Source organism: Plenodomus lingam (genome assembly GCF_022343315.1).
Source record: "Plenodomus lingam strain CAN1 chromosome Unknown contig_5, whole genome shotgun sequence".
NCBI classification, from domain to species: Eukaryota; Fungi; Ascomycota; class Dothideomycetes; order Pleosporales; family Leptosphaeriaceae; genus Plenodomus; species Plenodomus lingam.
Window position 1 is genome coordinate 1,821,443 of NW_027093957.1, and position 16,643 is coordinate 1,838,085.

General features: G+C 52.7%; 7 protein-coding genes across 7 annotated transcripts; 3 read left to right on the forward strand and 4 right to left on the reverse strand.

The window, feature by feature from the left end:
• Nucleotides 1-208: 208 nt before the first annotated feature.
• Nucleotides 209-4,582, reverse strand: IAQ61_009234 (uncharacterized protein). The gene is made up of 6 exons (XM_066098310.1): nucleotides 4,206-4,582; nucleotides 3,691-3,990; nucleotides 3,256-3,619; nucleotides 1,834-3,077; nucleotides 844-1,785; nucleotides 209-785 (listed from the first exon to the last, which is right to left on the reverse strand). The coding sequence occupies exons 2-6, from the start codon at nucleotides 3,742-3,744 to the stop codon at nucleotides 723-725; spliced, it is 2,667 nt and encodes an 888-aa protein (XP_065951949.1). The 5' UTR covers nucleotides 3,745-3,990; nucleotides 4,206-4,582; the 3' UTR covers nucleotides 209-722.
• A 422-nt stretch (nucleotides 4,583-5,004) lies between these two features.
• Nucleotides 5,005-5,265, reverse strand: IAQ61_009235 (uncharacterized protein; the record flags this gene model as incomplete). The annotated part of the gene is made up of 1 exon (XM_066098311.1): nucleotides 5,005-5,265. One exon carries the CDS (start codon nucleotides 5,263-5,265, stop codon nucleotides 5,005-5,007), a length of 261 nt encoding a protein of 86 aa, XP_065951950.1.
• Nucleotides 5,266-6,507: 1,242 nt separating this feature from the next.
• On the forward strand, nucleotides 6,508-7,829 carry IAQ61_009236 (uncharacterized protein; the record flags this gene model as incomplete). Its single annotated transcript, XM_003836863.2, has 2 exons — nucleotides 6,508-7,023; nucleotides 7,099-7,829. The coding sequence occupies 2 exons, from the start codon at nucleotides 6,508-6,510 to the stop codon at nucleotides 7,699-7,701; spliced, it is 1,119 nt and encodes a 372-aa protein (XP_003836911.1). The 3' UTR covers nucleotides 7,702-7,829.
• A 677-nt stretch (nucleotides 7,830-8,506) lies between these two features.
• Nucleotides 8,507-10,030, forward strand: IAQ61_009237 (uncharacterized protein; the record flags this gene model as incomplete). Its single annotated transcript, XM_066098312.1, has 2 exons — nucleotides 8,507-9,383; nucleotides 9,465-10,030. The coding sequence occupies 2 exons, from the start codon at nucleotides 8,507-8,509 to the stop codon at nucleotides 10,028-10,030; spliced, it is 1,443 nt and encodes a 480-aa protein (XP_065951951.1).
• Nucleotides 10,031-10,285: 255 nt separating this feature from the next.
• IAQ61_009238 (uncharacterized protein) lies at nucleotides 10,286-11,986 on the forward strand. Its single transcript, XM_003836865.2, has 3 exons — nucleotides 10,286-11,060; nucleotides 11,133-11,530; nucleotides 11,602-11,986. Exons 1-3 carry the CDS (start codon nucleotides 10,713-10,715, stop codon nucleotides 11,657-11,659), a joined length of 804 nt encoding a protein of 267 aa, XP_003836913.1. The 5' UTR covers nucleotides 10,286-10,712; the 3' UTR covers nucleotides 11,660-11,986.
• Nucleotides 11,987-12,240: 254 nt separating this feature from the next.
• On the reverse strand, nucleotides 12,241-13,235 carry IAQ61_009239 (mitochondrial 54S ribosomal protein mL61; the record flags this gene model as incomplete). Its single annotated transcript, XM_003836866.2, has 4 exons — nucleotides 12,241-12,685; nucleotides 12,885-12,991; nucleotides 13,118-13,120; nucleotides 13,197-13,235. The coding sequence occupies 4 exons, from the start codon at nucleotides 13,233-13,235 to the stop codon at nucleotides 12,241-12,243; spliced, it is 594 nt and encodes a 197-aa protein (XP_003836914.2).
• A 1,409-nt stretch (nucleotides 13,236-14,644) lies between these two features.
• IAQ61_009240 (uncharacterized protein) lies at nucleotides 14,645-15,869 on the reverse strand (the record flags this gene model as incomplete). The annotated part of the gene is made up of 2 exons (XM_003836868.2): nucleotides 15,529-15,869; nucleotides 14,645-15,405 (listed from the first exon to the last, which is right to left on the reverse strand). Exons 1-2 carry the CDS (start codon nucleotides 15,710-15,712, stop codon nucleotides 14,645-14,647), a joined length of 945 nt encoding a protein of 314 aa, XP_003836916.2. The 5' UTR covers nucleotides 15,713-15,869.
• Nucleotides 15,870-16,643: the final 774 nt, after the last annotated feature.

Below are 16,643 nucleotides of genomic sequence, written 5' to 3' on the forward strand. Positions count from 1 at the left end.
AGCTTTGGTTTGACGGCTAGCGTCTTTTTAAGCGAGCAGTGGCTCGTGCCTGCTCTACCACGGTACACGTCCACGTCGAGTCCATAGAGTTCTGTCACACACCCGGCAAGGGAAGTCAAAAGTACAAGCAGTATTGATCCCAACAAACTCTAAAAAAGTGAAAGAAAAAAAAGTAAAAAAAAAAAAACATGATCAAGAACGCAGATCGTGCAGAAAGAGACACATGGCTCATTGAAGTATTCATTCAAGTGTTTTTGAGGATAGATACTCTACCCTCGCGGGGCCTACCTTTGCTACCTAACTCGTCGTTTATTCATGCAGGTAGGCCCACCCACCAATTAGAAGCATTCATTCCATGGTTCCGTACCAGTCCTCTTTCGTCAGTGCCTAGTCCACCCAACGCACATTATCCAGACCGCAAAGGACGCTGCATGCAACAAAGACTGTGATGCAATCAATTTCCCCCGTCGTAATGCAAAAAACAAGTCTGACCGCCGAAGCAGGTCGTTGGATGGGCATGGACACTGGCGTCCAGATTACATAATACACCTTTTCGCCGCTACGAATATAGACATTGGATCTGAAGTGAAGACGCTCAGTGCTGGTTGTGATGAATTCCGGATTCCTCAGTTTCACAACGCCTGTTTGCCATATGCAAGTCAACCCAAAACGCCGCTCATGATAATGATGGTGGGAATGATGCAACAAGTAAGCAATCAGGCTTACTTCATCATGCTCGACACGCTGTTCCACTTTTGTTTAAGGCTCTCGTACTCCTCGTTGATCTGCAGCTGCGTTAGTGGGCGGGACAGGTGTACAAATGGTGCGTGTCGGTCAACATACAGTAGCCCATTGCATCTTCGTCTCCACAAGTTCCTTCTCCATCTCGGCCATCGCCTCTTCCAGGCTGCGATTCTCATTATGGACCATGATGTTCTTTTGCATCACAGTCTCCATCTCACTCTTCAACCGGGCCTCGACCTCATCTGGCTGCGTGTCCACAATCTTCTGGAGCTCAGTCACTTTGGTCCTGAATGTCTCATTCTCTTCAGCGAGACTCTCATTCTCGACCTTGGTCTTGACCAACTCCGAGGCCATCTGCACATGCTCCATGTCCGACTGCTCCGCACGAGTCTCAAGTAGGCGGACCTTGGACTCTAGGTGGGCTACCTTTTCTTTCAGACCCTGGAGCTCCGTCTCACGATCCTTCTCCACACGTTGTTGCTCCTTCCACTCTGCAGTGTATTGCTTCAGCATCTCTGGCGTCACCTTGATGGCAACCGCATCTTGCACAAGCATGTCAGCGCGGTAGACTTCCTTGTCAATTCCTGCTGTTGAGCCAAAGAAGCCATTCTCGAGGATGGAATTCGCCGAAGGAGCCTTGTCAATGTAAACGTCAAAGAGCCGCTCCTTGAGAAAGTTGGTGAGAGTAGACATGTCCTTCATCTTCAATAGCGTCTCGGCATTCTTCTGCATCAGTACGATACCAAACTTCAAAATGGCAGACTCAAGACCCTCACTGAGGATCAAGTCGTATATTCTGAGTACAAGCTGGAGAGGAAATCGGTAGGCAAACAGGGTAAGAAACCATTGCGTGGCGTAAAGTTGTGGCTTGACCTCTCGTCGTCGCAGATGGCAGTAAAGTGCTGGCTCAAACTCTTCTAATAGACGCTCGAATTGGTAGAGATGGAGATGAAGGCCAGGCATGTCATGTACGAACAGGTCGCGCAAGCCGTACTTGTTCATGAGCGTAACGAAAAGGCTGAAAGCTTCTTCCTCGGGCATCTATCTCTGTAAATTTCATGGCCTGCTTGGGCAAGAGGGAGGACTTACATTGAACAGCAAAGGCATAGCAATAAAGTTCATGCCTTGAGCGTAACCAACCGCATCATCGTATAGCGCATATGCCTTGCAGATGCCGAAAAGGCCGTCTTGCAGACCAGCTGCCATGACATACTTGGAGTAGCTCGTCCTGGCCCCCAAGTCGCGCTTGATGGCCTTTTCTAATTTTGCAACAGCGGCAGCGCTTTGCTTCTTTTCAGCAGCCATTCTTGCCTGTGCTTTAATGGGATCCTCGGAGCTATCTGACGTAACGGACGGTGAGGGTAATGGAGCTGTGCCACTCGCAGTGGTGGTTGCTGGTGTTGAGTAGTCCGAATGAACGGAAGACGATGAGGAAGCAACGGAGTCTTTCTCCTTGTTTCCGTTGACTTGGGTACCCGAGTTGGGGGTTTTGACAGGCGTGTGCTCCTTGTCTGTTCCCCGAGCGACCAATTCCCTGTACTTGTTCTCCAGCTCTTCATTCTTGCTTTGTGCAAGTACCTGCCATATGACACCACGAATGACCTGCGGGATCCCACTTGCGATGGCTCGGTTCAGTTCTTCTGGGCTAGTACGTGCGATAGCTGCAGGTCCTTCATTGACGACCGACTGCCATAGATCCCAATCCACCGGCTCGGCGGCATCAGGGGCAGGGCCAGCTGCAAATCCAGAAGCGGTACCAGGAGCCAGGTTTGGGTTGACCGTGGGCTGATGCGGGCTTCCGGGACCATCCTCTACCAGTCCAGTAGGACTACCTACTCCAAGACTCACACTTGTAGAACGCCCAACGAGACCAGCGAGTGCACCTCCAGGACTCGCTTCGGCACCGTTCTCATCTGTCATGGTGATGCCGGCCTCTTCTCTCATCCTTAGAAATTTGAACCGGTCGCGTAAGCTGCCTGAGCTCGACCGGTTGTTTGTCCGATCCTCGTCTTCGATCCTGCTGAGGGTGAGCTCAGGATTGCTACCGAGCGTATTGATCGAGGCATTGGTATTGCGCTTGTCTGCGGTTGAAGTGCTTCCTGAATCCGTCTTCTTGCTGGAGCTGTTCCGTGATAGCCAGGAAAAGGGGCTCGTTAGCTTTCTTGATGCGGGCGGTGGCGGTGCTGCTTTTTCTTGAAGTGTAGGAGGGTGGGGTGGCGGAGGAAACTTGACTGGAGACATTCTGCCAGACAAGCCTTGGAGTGCACTGCTGGTTGAGTCTCGAGAATCCCGCGACGGTAGTTTCGGCGGTGTTGTGGAGTTTTTGGCATTGTCTAAGCATTGTTAGCTTGAACTCGCTATGCAGCACCGGCAAAGCAAGACTCGATTCCAAAGGGCTGGATGTGACCCGTTCGGGGCCCTAATGAATGTCTCCGGCCAAGACATGCAGCATTCCAATGGGGGCACGACCCGTCTCAAGCAAGTCGTACGGGGGGTGGGGGGCACACTCACCACCGTCTAGGGACACATCGTCCATATCTGAAGTCACCGATATCCTATGCGCTGTGAGGAGAGGCGAGTTGGGGGAGGATTTCTCGTCGCTCGATTTCTCGTCGCCGGGCTTCTCCTTGGCTGTGTCCTCGTTGACTTGGTCGTCGTCCTTGACTTCCTTGACTGGGTCGTCCTCGACTTCCTTGGCTGGGTCGGGCACTTCTGGCACGTCAGGCGGGGGCGAATCGTCTCTGCTATCGCGGGCCGAGGAGGTGGAGGAGTCGCGCTTGCTCAGGAGAGACCGTGGCCGTGACCGGTCAGACTGTGAATCTGGGCGAGGAGTAACCTCAGAGGCGTCTTCGAAGTCGTCCTGTAACAGCACAGCCTGGGATCAGCACACTTTCACAAGGGCCGCTTCTGTGCAGCAGCGCATGTTGGTGGACGTCGGCTACTTACGCCTCCTTTGTCAGAGCTCTGAGAGCTCGTGGGCCGGTCGTTGTTGTCCGCCATGAGGAGAGGTTGCAGGGGTCAATGGGCTGGGCCTATGGAGCGGTGCAAGTGGGTTCAACTGTCAAAAGGAAGTGGAAGTGGCAGTTGGCGCAGGAGCCAGAAATGAAAAATGGCGGGAGAGGGGGGAAATTGCAGCAGCCGCAGCCTGACACAACGAAAGACTCGCGTATGGTTGTGGTAGTGGTTGTGGTTCGTGGCAGAGCGGGCGTGCACAGAGCGAGGGTGATGGTAGACGGTGAAGATGAACTAGAAGCGGGACAAGTGACGGTGAATTAGTGTGAGCTCGACCCTGGCTGTCGCATCGATTGATTTGATCCGATCCCAGGCTAGGTAGAGAGTAGAGACTAGGATTCGGTTCATTTAGCCCCTGTGCCCGTCATCTTCATTGGACGTGCATAGAGTAATGGAGGACTCTGCCAAAAGTATAATGGGTAAGTGTGAGGGAGTGGAGTGCAAAGTACCTGCAACTGCAGCAGCCGTGACGGCCAAGTTTGGCGGCTTTTGCTTTTTTGTCTTCTTTGGGAGTATGTGCACTCGACGCCAGCTGTTCCGTCCACTAGTCGTTTGTTGGTTGCACGAGCTAACTGTGCTCCCTTGAGGCTGTTGGCGATGATGATGGTGATGATGATGATGATGGGAATGAATGTTTCTGACCCCCTTCTTCAACGTGAAACATCGACAGGGGCCGCTGCTGTTGGCCGCCGACGCACGGCCATGAGATACAGCGAGGAGAGAGAGAAATGTAGCTAAGGTAGCTATGTATGTAGGCCGTGTACCTATGTAATAGTATACTGGATTATAGTGAAGAGGCAGAAAGGGAGTGACTGCTGGCTGTCCCTTTCTGACCCATCAGGCATGCATGTGACCGTCTCTGTTACCATCCCCAAGTACTTTACCAGTGCATACAAGCCTCGCAACCGCCAAACTCTTCTCTTTCTCTCTCTCTCTCTCTCTCTCTCTCTCTCTCTCTCTCGCTCTCTCGCTCTCTCTCTCTCTTCTCTGCGCCAAACAGAGGCAAGAAAAGAGGCCGCGTCTGAACTTTGCGACCCCTGTGCATAAACTGAGCATAACTTGTGGAAGCGTACCGGTAGAACGCGCCAATCACTTCAAGTTGCCCCGCATACCCAACTCCACGGCGTACCGGTACTGGTTCGGTACCGCGAACCGCCTCGTCCATCCAAGTCGACCTCAAACACCACAGCCATCAATAGCAACCATGACAGCAGCCTGTTCACTGCAAACACATCCGTGTCAATGCTCTTATTCTTCTTGATCAAGCTGGGCCCCATCATCAGCGCCTTCACCAAAACATGGTCCGAGTCTAACCATCTTCTTCGCAAGCCTCTTCGACTCCTGTCCTACTCCATCTAACACCACATCACCCCATCCGGAACGACAGCAATAGCCTCGATTTTCTTCATGGCATCTCAGGACCTGGAGCATGTGCTCACCAGCGCCAGCATATTGAAGTACTCCTGCCACGAATGTGCCCATGGCCAAAAAGGTCCATCTCGATTCCATCCATCTTGGCCAACGCCTTCTTTCCACTCACTGTCTGCTTGCTATACTTCAAGGCTGTGTAGAGCCTCTCCCCCTCGGCCCTCTTAACGAATTGCATCTTGCCAACTGCATGGAGCAGTGTTGATGACCATGATAAGATAAGCGCCATCATAGACACAGCGTCTGACATCAAAGGCTTATCAGCCACGATGACAATACTATCCAGCTCCCATCACGCTGCTTTGACCATGCCTACTGAGCCAGTCAGATAACAGTGCAAATCACCAGCGTGTTCCCTCTTCTCCACTCTCATGCGGATTGCGATCTGCGCCCTCAACCATGGGAACAATCCTTTCGAGGAACGGGTATGGGAAGGATTTCTCCGGTGCACTGTCCAACCAACCTACGCGCCACTCCAGCGCCTCGTGAGGTGCAGCACTTTGACAGTGTGTAGGGAACCAACCCAACATGTCAATTGCCAAGGCAAGTACACTATAGTACTAGCAGAACTACACTCACAATGGTCGCATACCACCACAGTTCAAGAACTCTCCCCTTTAACTTTGTCATTACATCTTTCTCATGCTGGCTCTAACGCAGGAGAGCTTTCGTTCGATCTCATGCTATCCTTTGCACCTGGATCTCTGACCAGCTCGATTTTGCAGTCTGGATGTTTCAAACACGAATCGAACGGGGCACGCAGGATGCAGACCACGTTTTGAAACACCATGAGCCGTTACCACCACGCGCCCACTAACCCGATACAGCGCCTTTGGAAACACTCGTTTCTCCGCCACCACTTCCATTCAATCTCGGCTACTGCCTCTCGCATCACTATTCTCGGCCGTTGCGCCTAGCTTAGCAAAGTCGCTGCCACATGTAGAAGAATCGCATTCGGCTTTCGTCATGCATGCCTTTCTTCTATTGATTTCTCGGGGTGGAGACAGCGGCTACTGCGAATAATGTATTCATCCTCCCCGATGTACGGGATGAAATCTTGCAAAGGCAGATTCAGAGTCGGGCGGTAAGGCGGTCTGGCTCCGACTTAAAAGCTGAGGACTGCCAGCCTTGTTCTTGCCTTTCCATCATTCACAACGGGCCAGTCCTTTTTCACAATCTCCTGCATTCTCTTGGTTGCGCATATTCATTCTTTCAATCCGTACATTCATTACTGTGATCAGGAATCACTCGTCCACTTTGCAAAGTCGCTGCACATACTACATCATTCATTCACCTCTTTATCCTCATATCACAATCTTCACCATGTTCTCCAAAGCTATCCTCGCGACGGCTTTCGTCTCTGCCGTCTCAGCCCACCAGAACTGGCACCAACTCTGGATTAACGATGTCACTCCTGGCTACCAAGCCGGTATCCGCATGCCACCTTCCAACAGCCCCGTCGAAGACATAACATCAAACGACATGGCCTGCAACGTCGACGGCTCCAAAGTTCCCTCGGGCGTTGACACCATCCCGGCCAACGAGGGGGACACTATCAAGGTCCAATGGGACCAGTCTGGCCATCCTGGCCCAATCACTCACTTCCTCTTCGGCCCTGTCGACGATGCATCCCAGGAGACTGGTATTGGAGCCGGTTGGTTCAAGATCGACGAGCTCAACAACGTCGATGGGAAATGGGCGAACGAAATCATGGGTGCAAAGAACATGACCCATGAATTCACTCTGCCCACCGGTCTTCCCAGCGGAGAGTATCTCCTTCGCTCTGAGATGTTGGCCCTCCACGCTGCGCAGACAGTCGGCGGTGCCCAGTTCTACATTGTAAGCCCAGATTCAACCACATCGAAGCTTGTTTATAGTAGAAAAGCTAGAGAGATATTCTAACCTATCCACCAGGGCTGCGCCCAACTCAAAATCACAGGCTCCGGCTCCGGCTCCTGCGGACCCACAATCTCCATCCCAGGCGCCTACAAAGCCGAGGATCCTAATGTTTACATCCCCAATGTCTACAACGGCTTCGACGCATCCACCTACTCTGCCCCCGGTGGCCCCATCGCTACCTGCGGCGGAGCAGGCGGTGCTGCGCCCTCAAAGCCTAGCGCCACTCCTGTCCCTGCGCCCCTGAACTCCACAATCGCTGGTCCCACTGCCGTTGCACCAGTTGAGACACCCATCGCCGCTGCCTCTTCTGTTGTTGCTGTTGCTGAGACTAGCATTGTGATCCCTCTTTCTACCCGTGCGCCCGCGCCTACAGCTGGTAACTATACCATTCCCACCGTTGCGCCCGGTGTCCCGTCTACCTTTGCCACCCTTGTTAGCCCTACGCCTGATGCCCCGGTCGTGGCGCCTACTGGTGGCAGCGCAGCGCCTACGGGTGTGACGGGCGCGGCTAAGATGTACTACCAGTGTGGAGGCATTGGTTTCAAGGGCCCGACTGTGTGTGAGGGCACGCTCAAGTGTGTGAAGATGAATGACTACTACTCGCAGTGCCTTGCTTAGACTATGGGAGCTGTTAAGACAACTAGGTGGTAGTAATTCCAGAGGTTTGGTGATTGAGAAGATTGAAGATGGAAAGAGAGATGAAGAAGCGGATGATTATTCATGTACATATATACATTCAACTTGCCCTTGCCTTAACTTCTAAAATATATTTTTGCCTATTTGATTGAATCTTTCCTGCTTTGCTACAGAATGAGACTGTATGAACATTCAAAGCTCACGACCTAATGTCGGGGTTTGAACTTACCTCGCGGTTTGCACGTTATGACATCTCACAGGCTCTTCACATACGCAAACCCAAACCCCCTACCATGCATGAACACTCTGTTAAATTGATACTTCATACGTTCTACATTCACAATCACCCCGTCGCCCATATCCCGGCCTACTATCCAACACATGGTTCCTTCACACACATACACGTACCCCTAGCCAACACGCCTATATATCTCTCTGACACTTCCAAATAGCACAGTAACACCTTCACTCATCCACATATATATCCCGCTTCCAAACCTGCCGTAACCCCGCCACCACCACAACCACCACACCACGGCTTTGCCCACACCCACGCCCCCACACATTCCCCCAGACAAGCATCATCCACACCCACATCCTCCTTTTCATGCCCGTACCCCCAAAATCCACCTTGCCCTACCGCACCCAGGTCCAAACCCGCATCCAAGCCCTACTTTCTGGAGACCGGCCGCGCGATCCGCACCTGGCGCGGCTGAGCACGCGGAGATTAGTGCTAGAGGGGGTTGTGGAGGAGGTTAGGATTTATAGGCTTAGGAGGGAGAGTAAGATGGAGAAGGATAGGAGGAGAGAGGAGAGGGGAACGGAGGAGAGGGGACGGAGAGATGGAGAAGACAGGAGGAGGCGGCATGAGGAAAGTGATGGGGAAAGGGATAGGCATGGCAATAGAGATAGGGGTAAGAATAGACATACAGACGAGGCTAAAGCACAACGACATACTATCCCCGTGGATCTCGACGCTCTAGTCACGCAACGCGAGGCTGGCAAGACAGAGGAGCATGATAAGCCCATGCTTCTGATGGGTGGAGCCGCAGCAGGCAGTGCCGTTCTAACGCAGACACAAGACCACCATCACTCCCACGAACAGTCTCGGGATCACAATCACTCCGATCATGTTCGGAGCCAGGGGAGTCGGGGCACGCAGCCATCGAACGAACATGCACACGCACAAACCCACGCTCGTCCAAGCCCTCACGACCACCAACATCCTCCCGAATCCCCAAAACTCCATACCTACCCCCGCCCGTCTCTTCCCCATCATGCTCGCGGTCCAGACGGTACGCCCTTTGGCCGCCTGCCGCAGAAGAAAAAGGGCATGGGTTTCGGAGAGCACTTTTTGAACACGTACAGGCATATCAAGGCTGAGCATGAGGCGGGGCATCGGGAGAGGGGGGCGTTGGAGTTGAGGTTGGATAAGATGAGGGGGAAGGGGGTGGGGATGGAGAAGGGGGACGGTGGAGGAAAGGGTAGAGGACGTGGAAGAAGAGAGGGGGGTGGGAGGCGTGGTGGAAAGGGTGATAGAGGAGAGGACAAAGGACCCAGACATGCTTCATCGCACTCGCATTCCCACCCCGCCCAGTCCCATCCCTCTGCCTTGCAACAAACAGCAGAGCGAGACATGCAACATGCTCATCCTACCTCGGCGCGTGTTCCTTGACCTCGTACTTCTCACGCGCAATCAAATCAGCACACACAAGCCCTACCACAGTCCTCACACGTTCAACAAGAGCACGACACACCACCCGGCCACGTCTTTTCCTACGGCCCGCCCACGCTCCAAGGTGAACGTTTAAGAGAGCAGTTTCCAGATGCAGGTGATGATTTTTTAGGCGTGAGGAGAGAAAGTGAAGTAGATACGTTACCACGAGATTTTAGCAACTTGAATGTCTTGGAAGAAGCGAGTGGGGGGGACATATCACCTACACATACTGCACCAGGCGTGTTGGATGTGGATAGGCATGCTGCAGGCGGGCCTAAAATTCCTCCTCGTCCTACCGGTACACCAGCCCTTCCTCCTACGCCACTATCAGCACCATCTCCAGTTCCCCTCCGCAACTCCACCCTGCACAGCCTTCTATCCGCCATTCAATCTGGCCCCTCTCTGCAACCTGTGTCTCTTGGCAACATAAATGACAACAACGCCGCTCGGGGCGGACAAGAGCTGTATGAGAACACGACTCATAGTCGGGGTATCGAGGCTAAAGAGCGTGGTCAGGAACAGGGACAGGAAGAAGATTGGGCTGCGATTGACGATGGAGGAAGTGAGATTGGGGGGGCCAGGGAGGGAGTTTAGAGAAAGACTTGGGAGAGGAGATTGTCGTACAAGTGCCATATTCTTGTTCGACACAAAGTCGGATGCAACACGAAGCCATTTCAGCCATTTGCATCATCGTACGTTCTCGAGTGTGGCGTTTTGGTGTGAATCACGTGTGCAGCCACAGCCCACTAGTCCGCAAACAGAGCCAAGGCCACCAGGCTTAGTAATGAACCAATCATTTCCGGCCAAAGCTCACCTCTGATCACTCTAGCTCGCCCATCCCTATTCCGTATTATTTCCCCAAGTGTCCACAGACCCCGTTACCTGCTACCCGTCACCTGTTACCTGCTACCTGTTCCCTCTCGCCTGTCGCTTGTTGTTTGCAGTTTGTTTTGCATTGACGATCCTGTGCGACACCAGACACGTGTTGATCGCCTCTTTGCTCTGCCTGCTTCCCGAGGTCCTTGTCACTTGAAAAGAGGTTTTGCCGCCGCCTTCCGCCTTCCCCTTCCCCCCCACATTCTGCCTGCGACTCGGGACCCTGTTTACATCATCCGGCAGAAGAAGCGCCCAGAACACAACACACTACAAGCCTTGGGGACTACTGCAACTTTGCATACATAGCCTTCTTCTTCATCACCATCATCGTCATCATCATCACTATCATTACCCCATCAATCCCCCTCTCCACATTTACCCCCACTCCCCGCAAGGCAGCATGCGCTTCTCCTCTCCCCTCCTGCTAGCCCTCCCGGCTCTCGCAGTCGCCGAGCAACAGCAAATCCCGCTGCTCGACAAGATCAAGGGCTTCTTCAGCCAGGCAACCGCAGCCGTGTCGTCTGCTATTCCCAGCGTGCCCTCGTCGCCCGTCGAGGCGGCCAAGGAGGCCGCCGCCGCCAAAGTGGTGGAAGTCATCCAACACCCGCTTACTCTAGAAAACTGGAAGGAAGTGTTAACGGTTGACCCAACGGCCAGCCCGCCCACAACGCAAGATTGGCTCGTCTTCAGCACAGGCGGGAATTCGACATGCTTTGGACTTTGCGCAAACGTCACCAAGGCCTGGAACGTACGTCCTTCCATCCTATTTTACATGATACGCTTCATTGCGAGAAATTCGCGCTAACGAAAGATACCACAGGCTTCCCTGCCTTTGATCGCCGCGGCCCCCAACCCACCTAAATTCGCCTATCTAGACTGCGAAACTGAAAACATTCTCTGCAACTCCTGGTCCATCGGCGCCCCTTCGCTCTACTACTTCCAGATCCCCAAGCCTCTTGCCGACCAATCCGCCCCCGTACCCACCGTCCGCTACCAACCGCTCAATCGCACCTCCACCACTGTCGACACCATCAAGAAACTCATCCTCGACAAGGAGATTGAAAAAGTCGAGCCGTATGAGGGCATTTTTCACCCTTTCAACGGCGCTCTACAGCAATATAATCTCGCGGTTCCCTACGGCTATGCGACATGGGGTTTCAGCAAGATGCCAAGTTGGATGCCTATGATTATTATTTCCTTTTTGAGCAGGTCCTTCATGTACGATTATTCCCTCTACCCCTTCCCCTTGGTCTCGTCGAAGAACAGTCTAGATGCTAATTCATATTTAGGAGCAAGCGCATGGCTGGCCCCACTCCCCGCGAAGCTGCCGCTCCACGTGCGCAGTAGTCAAAAAATAAGCAATCGAGACTTCCCTTCTTCTTCGCCACGTACACGACGGGAAATGCGCACCACGGTCCAAGACTTGTAGCATGGGACCCCGCGTGCTGGGACTTGATATACATGCATATGTATATATATACATATACAACACCACACTTTGATTCAATCCGCTCTGCTCTGCGGCATGTACAGGGGCAAAAAAGGGGAAAAGGAAAAGGAAGGAAAGGGATCCGGAAAAGGTGACAGTTGTGGAGGATAATTTTTTTTTAGGAAGATGGTTGGATAATGTAATTGAAGCCTGTTGAAATCATTCTCGCGTGGTGCAGCCATGCATTTTTGTGTGGATTGTAATTTGTGATGTCTGCTATTTGTTGGACCTGGTAGGTATGATCAGAGTCGTCGTGACTACAAGCGTGCCATGCAAGTAAATCATGCCATCCTTTCATCCAAAAATTGGTGACCTTTCGTTATAATCTAGCCATTCTCCTGTTTACACAGATATTTTGTAATCCACCACACCCAAACACAGCTCACTAAGATATTCCTACAAATCCACCCAACCCCTACGCCCCCTACCTATGCCCTCCCTAAGCAAAAGAAGCATCCGTCTCCCCCCTCGCCAACTTCAACATCTCCGCCTCCTTGCGCTCCATCAGCAGCGTCTCCCGCATCAACTGCCTATCCATCTCACTGCGCTCCCTCTTCTCCGCCAACTCCTTCATCTTCTCTTGATCCGCCTCCGTCGCCGGCACCTCCTGGCACCCCGGCAGCGTCTTGAGCAGCGTCTCGAGGATCTCGGATTCCTGCTGGTCGCGTATGTTGAGCGTGTACGTGGGCTCCGAGGTTGGGGCCTCGGGTGTGGACGCGGCCGGTCCTTGTTGTTGTTGTGGTTGTTGCGGGGTAGCGGTGGGTTTGGTGTGCGTGAAGATGTGTAGGAGGGAGGGGCCGTCTGCCTGGGTGTGCCGGTGGATTTCCATGAGGACGGTGGGGTTGCGGTATTTCATTCTCGGGAGCATTTCGCGCCAGAATTTTCTGTGGGGGGAGGGCCGGTAATGTTAGTTTGGTGTGCGTAATGATGCTCGCTTTTTGGTCGTGTTGAAGGTAGTAGTAGTGGGGTTGCATCTGGGTTATGGATTGCAGATTGGAGGAGGGAAGGGAGAGAGGTCCGCCCCGGTCATGGTGCTTTAGCTGGGAATGCCAGAGTATAGGGAACTGGTGTTATGGAACATACCTCGCCCCCCGATGTCCACCATATAGCTTGGTATTAAACTCCATGCTGATCTTCGACACCTCTTTTGGCAATATGAGCGCTCCAGGTCCACATCTTATCCATAATAACTAAACAACCAACATAGTCAGCACTACTACATTGCCAGATTCCCCTCGAAATTCCCTCCTTGTAATCAATCGTATCTGCGAGCAGCGGCGGTTTCGGAGGTGTCTTGCGGCGAAAAACATTCTTACCCTCTACAACCGACGTCAGTACGTATTTCTTGTATTATAGCGTATAGGCAATGGAAAGAGTAGCAATTGTGGTTCTGACCGTGTGGAGCTTGCGCATGCGCTTTAATAGTTCAACCATGTCTGGTTTCATGTGGGAGAGTTGCACTTCGTCGTTGCGGTCGCGAGATTTCGAGATGCGGACGGGATGCGAATTTAGCGTGACGGAGGCTTGGCGGATATTCCCCTAACTTTTGGAAGTACAGTACCTAGGTACTCATCGATAACATCACCAAGCCATCTTCCAGCGAATGCGTGAACAAACGGAAACCTGCATGTGCTTTGCTTTTTGCATTGGTTCGATTGCCGATTTGACTGTAGAGTATCTCATGGCAGGTAGAGGTACCCCAGCAGAATATCTTTGGACTTTGAACATCCTATCAAAGACCATAGTACAATAAAGCACACTCGGCCCAGTCTTGTTATTAGCTTACCGGTACCTGTTGCGAAGGATCTGGACGTGAAGAAAGAGTTGAGAGATAGTAATAGTCGAGCAGAGTGTGCGTCTAATGCACCCGAAAGCCTCTCTACCGTGCTTCTTCAAAATACTCATCAAACCGTTTCACATTCCAGCGCGAGGCTTAGTATGGTGAAAATATCAGTTCCAGGTGATTGAGCTGGGAGCCAGTCTTCATGTTCTAATTATTCGTTTTATATGAGCTAAACATGTTATACAGCTCCTATACACTCCTAGTCGGAAGGAGACCTGAAGTCTTGTGGCCGCGGAGCTGGGGCTGGCGTTATGCAACAGGTATTACTGAAACCGCCTAATCTCATGGGTCCCTTCATGGGTCCTTCCCGATGGAAACACAAAAGCAGGTTAAGGCCAGAGGGCGCACACTCCCCACATGCAATCCTGGAATGCCGAAAATGAATGCGTCCAGTACCGAGCCAACGTTTTTTCCGTGCTAGGATGGCACAGTAGCGTTGTGTAGGTAGCTGTTGTGGCTCTGTGCCGGTAGCCACTGAAGCGGTTGCTGGCTGCTCAACGGAAAGGCTAGTGTCCGACATGTAACGGTTCATGCAGGAGACTTCGTGGTTCATATACAAGGTGTTAAGAATTCATCGCAGGATGATGTCAACGTGAATGGGTGTCATCGCAGCTGTCGCGCGAGTGAAACTGGAAGGTTGAGTGACCTGACGTGCAGATGATATTGTAAACTGGGTCCATTGGGTGAGCTGATAGCTGATTAAAAACCCGATCGAATCGCTGTTGGGTAACGCGAGGTTTGACAGCCAGGAATCTGTGCATGCATGCGGGGCATCATGCACGACTTGCGGTCTTTAGAAGTATTGATGTCCAGCATAGTCGGTGACAGCATCCGTTGCACCTCGACACGAGGCAATGATGTGCATACATTGCGCCTGCCTTAAGAGTAAGAGTAGCCGGCTGTATGGTGATCACCAGGGTATACAGAAGCGTGGTAACATGGTCATGAGGACGAATGCGTCTTGAATTGTTGAGCCATTAGCCTCTTTCTGTGATAAGAGTTATGCCACCACGGCGCCGCGCCACCAGCTCGAAGCGCCCAGAACGAAAACAACTACCATGGCATCGCTCATGATGGTACTATAAATGACGCTGTATCGTCCAATGGTCTTGATGTAACCGGAATAGGGCGCCGGCAGAATGCCTGCCACTGTGTTCAGAATGCCACTGCCCTGTAGCTGGCCCTTTTCGATGAAGTAGCGCGACGACTGCATTACCACTTCGAATGTCGCGAACAGATAGAAGAAATTTGCAAAGCTATGCGCAGACTTTGACTCGACAGTCCAATCCTCCTCTACGACACTGTCACGCGACGGCTTGGACCCGGTGAAAGGTGTCTGCAACACAATATAGATTGCTAGACCCAGCGAGAAGATGGAATGAATGAGATGCCACATCCAGGCGGAAGATTTCTCTGGCAATGGTTCGGCAGGAGCAGCTCCACCCTGCATAGCAGACAACATGTTCGCTAGCCCAGGAGGGAGATTTCCAGGTGCTGCACCTGGCTGGGCGGATGGCATTCCGCCGGCACCTGCACCCATCATCTGCTGGAGCATGGCCATCATGGGATCCTGAGATGGGTCGGATCCGGGAGCATCACCGAAAGGGCCACCTGTATTGCCATCAAGAGCAAATGGCGAGGGGAGTCGAGGCTGAGAGGCGGGCGTGTAATGGTGCTGCGAAATGTCTTCTTCCTCAGGATCCGGTGTTGCGGTGCCAGAGGCTGCTGCAGGATTGAATTGAGATGGTGTAGAGGGTTTGACTAGACGGCGCAGTTAGCCATGCTGTCGGCGCGGATCCCCGCACAGATTGGACAAAAGGGAGCAGATGGGCATAGCTAGAGGCGAGCCTGCATCCGCGGATGCAATATAAAGGACCACTATACCTGGCACGTCTTTCTCAACTTCGCTGAGCGCTCTGGGGGGGCCTCCTTGCAATGCAGTGATCTTCTGTAGACGTGATGCACCACTGCTCTTGCTAGCAAGACGTTCCCTTCTCAAGCGGGCCTTGAGTTGCGCGGGAGACTCGCCAGATGCGGCTGCATTCACGGGCATCGCAGCGTCTGCCATGTTTGTGGATGAGAGATTTTAGTTGTTTTTGTTTCTATTTTTGGGTGTTGTTGTTGTTGTTTGCTGCAGCTGTGTTTGTTGATATGGTTGATATGGTCGTCGGTCGTTGTCGTCGTGGGTTGTTGGATTGAGCAGAGCAGAGCAGATGATCATCTGCTGTTGTGCTTCGTGTGTTGTTCATGATCGTTCTTGGCATGGCGGCGCTACTTCGGCGTCGCAGGAACAAGCCTCCCGGCGCTAGTCCTAGTTAGTGGAGCTGTGCAGTCCGGGCGCGTAACTCCTTCGGATATCTCGCTGTGTAGCCTTCATGGCCCATCAACATACTCAATCCCTTCCTCGTGTGACCTGATAGAACCACACACACCCACGTAACTACCACTACCCCCCCTTCCCCCTATACCCATTACCCTTCCCAGATCAATATCTACCTATTCATATACCTGGCCATCGCCAATCGCGGGTGACACTATGCGGCGCGGCCCGTAATCTGCTCAACGCGTTGGACCGTTGTTCACCGATGATACCTACCCTACCTAGCAGAGCACGCCTCACGTCTTTTCTGCAAGTCTACCTGCCAGTCTGAACAGCCTCAGAATCCTGCAGTCGAGGGTCCGCATCCTCTCAAATTAGTGTGTATGAAGTTTGCTCCGATTTGTGGGCACCATCTCCCGCACGCCCGCTGTGCAACTACGCGACAACTCTTCGTCCTTCCAGTGGCACCATATCGTACCCAACCAAGACTTAGCCTGTACCAAGCCTACGGGCTCCGGGTTTGCGTGGCTTGAGATCGTCGTGAACTTTCGACCTTCACCTCTCGGGCTATTCGTCGCTGTTCATTGCTCTGAGGGTAATCACTGACTGCTCATAACTACAGCCGACGACGGCTACCTAGGCGTTGCTGACCATCAACATCTCGCTACCGTCTTCCTCG

What these genes read in the sequence shown, in the direction of transcription:
- IAQ61_009234 (XM_066098310.1), bottom strand. Translation starts at nt 3,744, where the DNA reads ATGGCGGACAACAACGACCGGCCCACGAGCTCTCAGAGCTCTGACAAA. An exon ending in AGAGCTCTGACAAAGGAGGC is followed by an intron (nt 3,620 to 3,690) that starts GTAAGTAGCCGA and finishes TGCTGATCCCAG; the next exon opens with GCTGTGCTGTTACAGGACGA. An exon ending in CTATGCCTTTGCTGTTCAAT is followed by an intron (nt 1,786 to 1,833) that starts GTAAGTCCTCCC and finishes TTACAGAGATAG; the next exon opens with ATGCCCGAGGAAGAAGCTTT.
- IAQ61_009238 (XM_003836865.2), top strand. Translation starts at nt 10,713, where the DNA reads ATGCGCTTCTCCTCTCCCCTCCTGCTAGCCCTCCCGGCTCTCGCAGTC. An exon ending in ACGTCACCAAGGCCTGGAAC is followed by an intron (nt 11,061 to 11,132) that starts GTACGTCCTTCC and finishes AAGATACCACAG; the next exon opens with GCTTCCCTGCCTTTGATCGC. An exon ending in TTTTTGAGCAGGTCCTTCAT is followed by an intron (nt 11,531 to 11,601) that starts GTACGATTATTC and finishes ATTCATATTTAG; the next exon opens with GAGCAAGCGCATGGCTGGCC.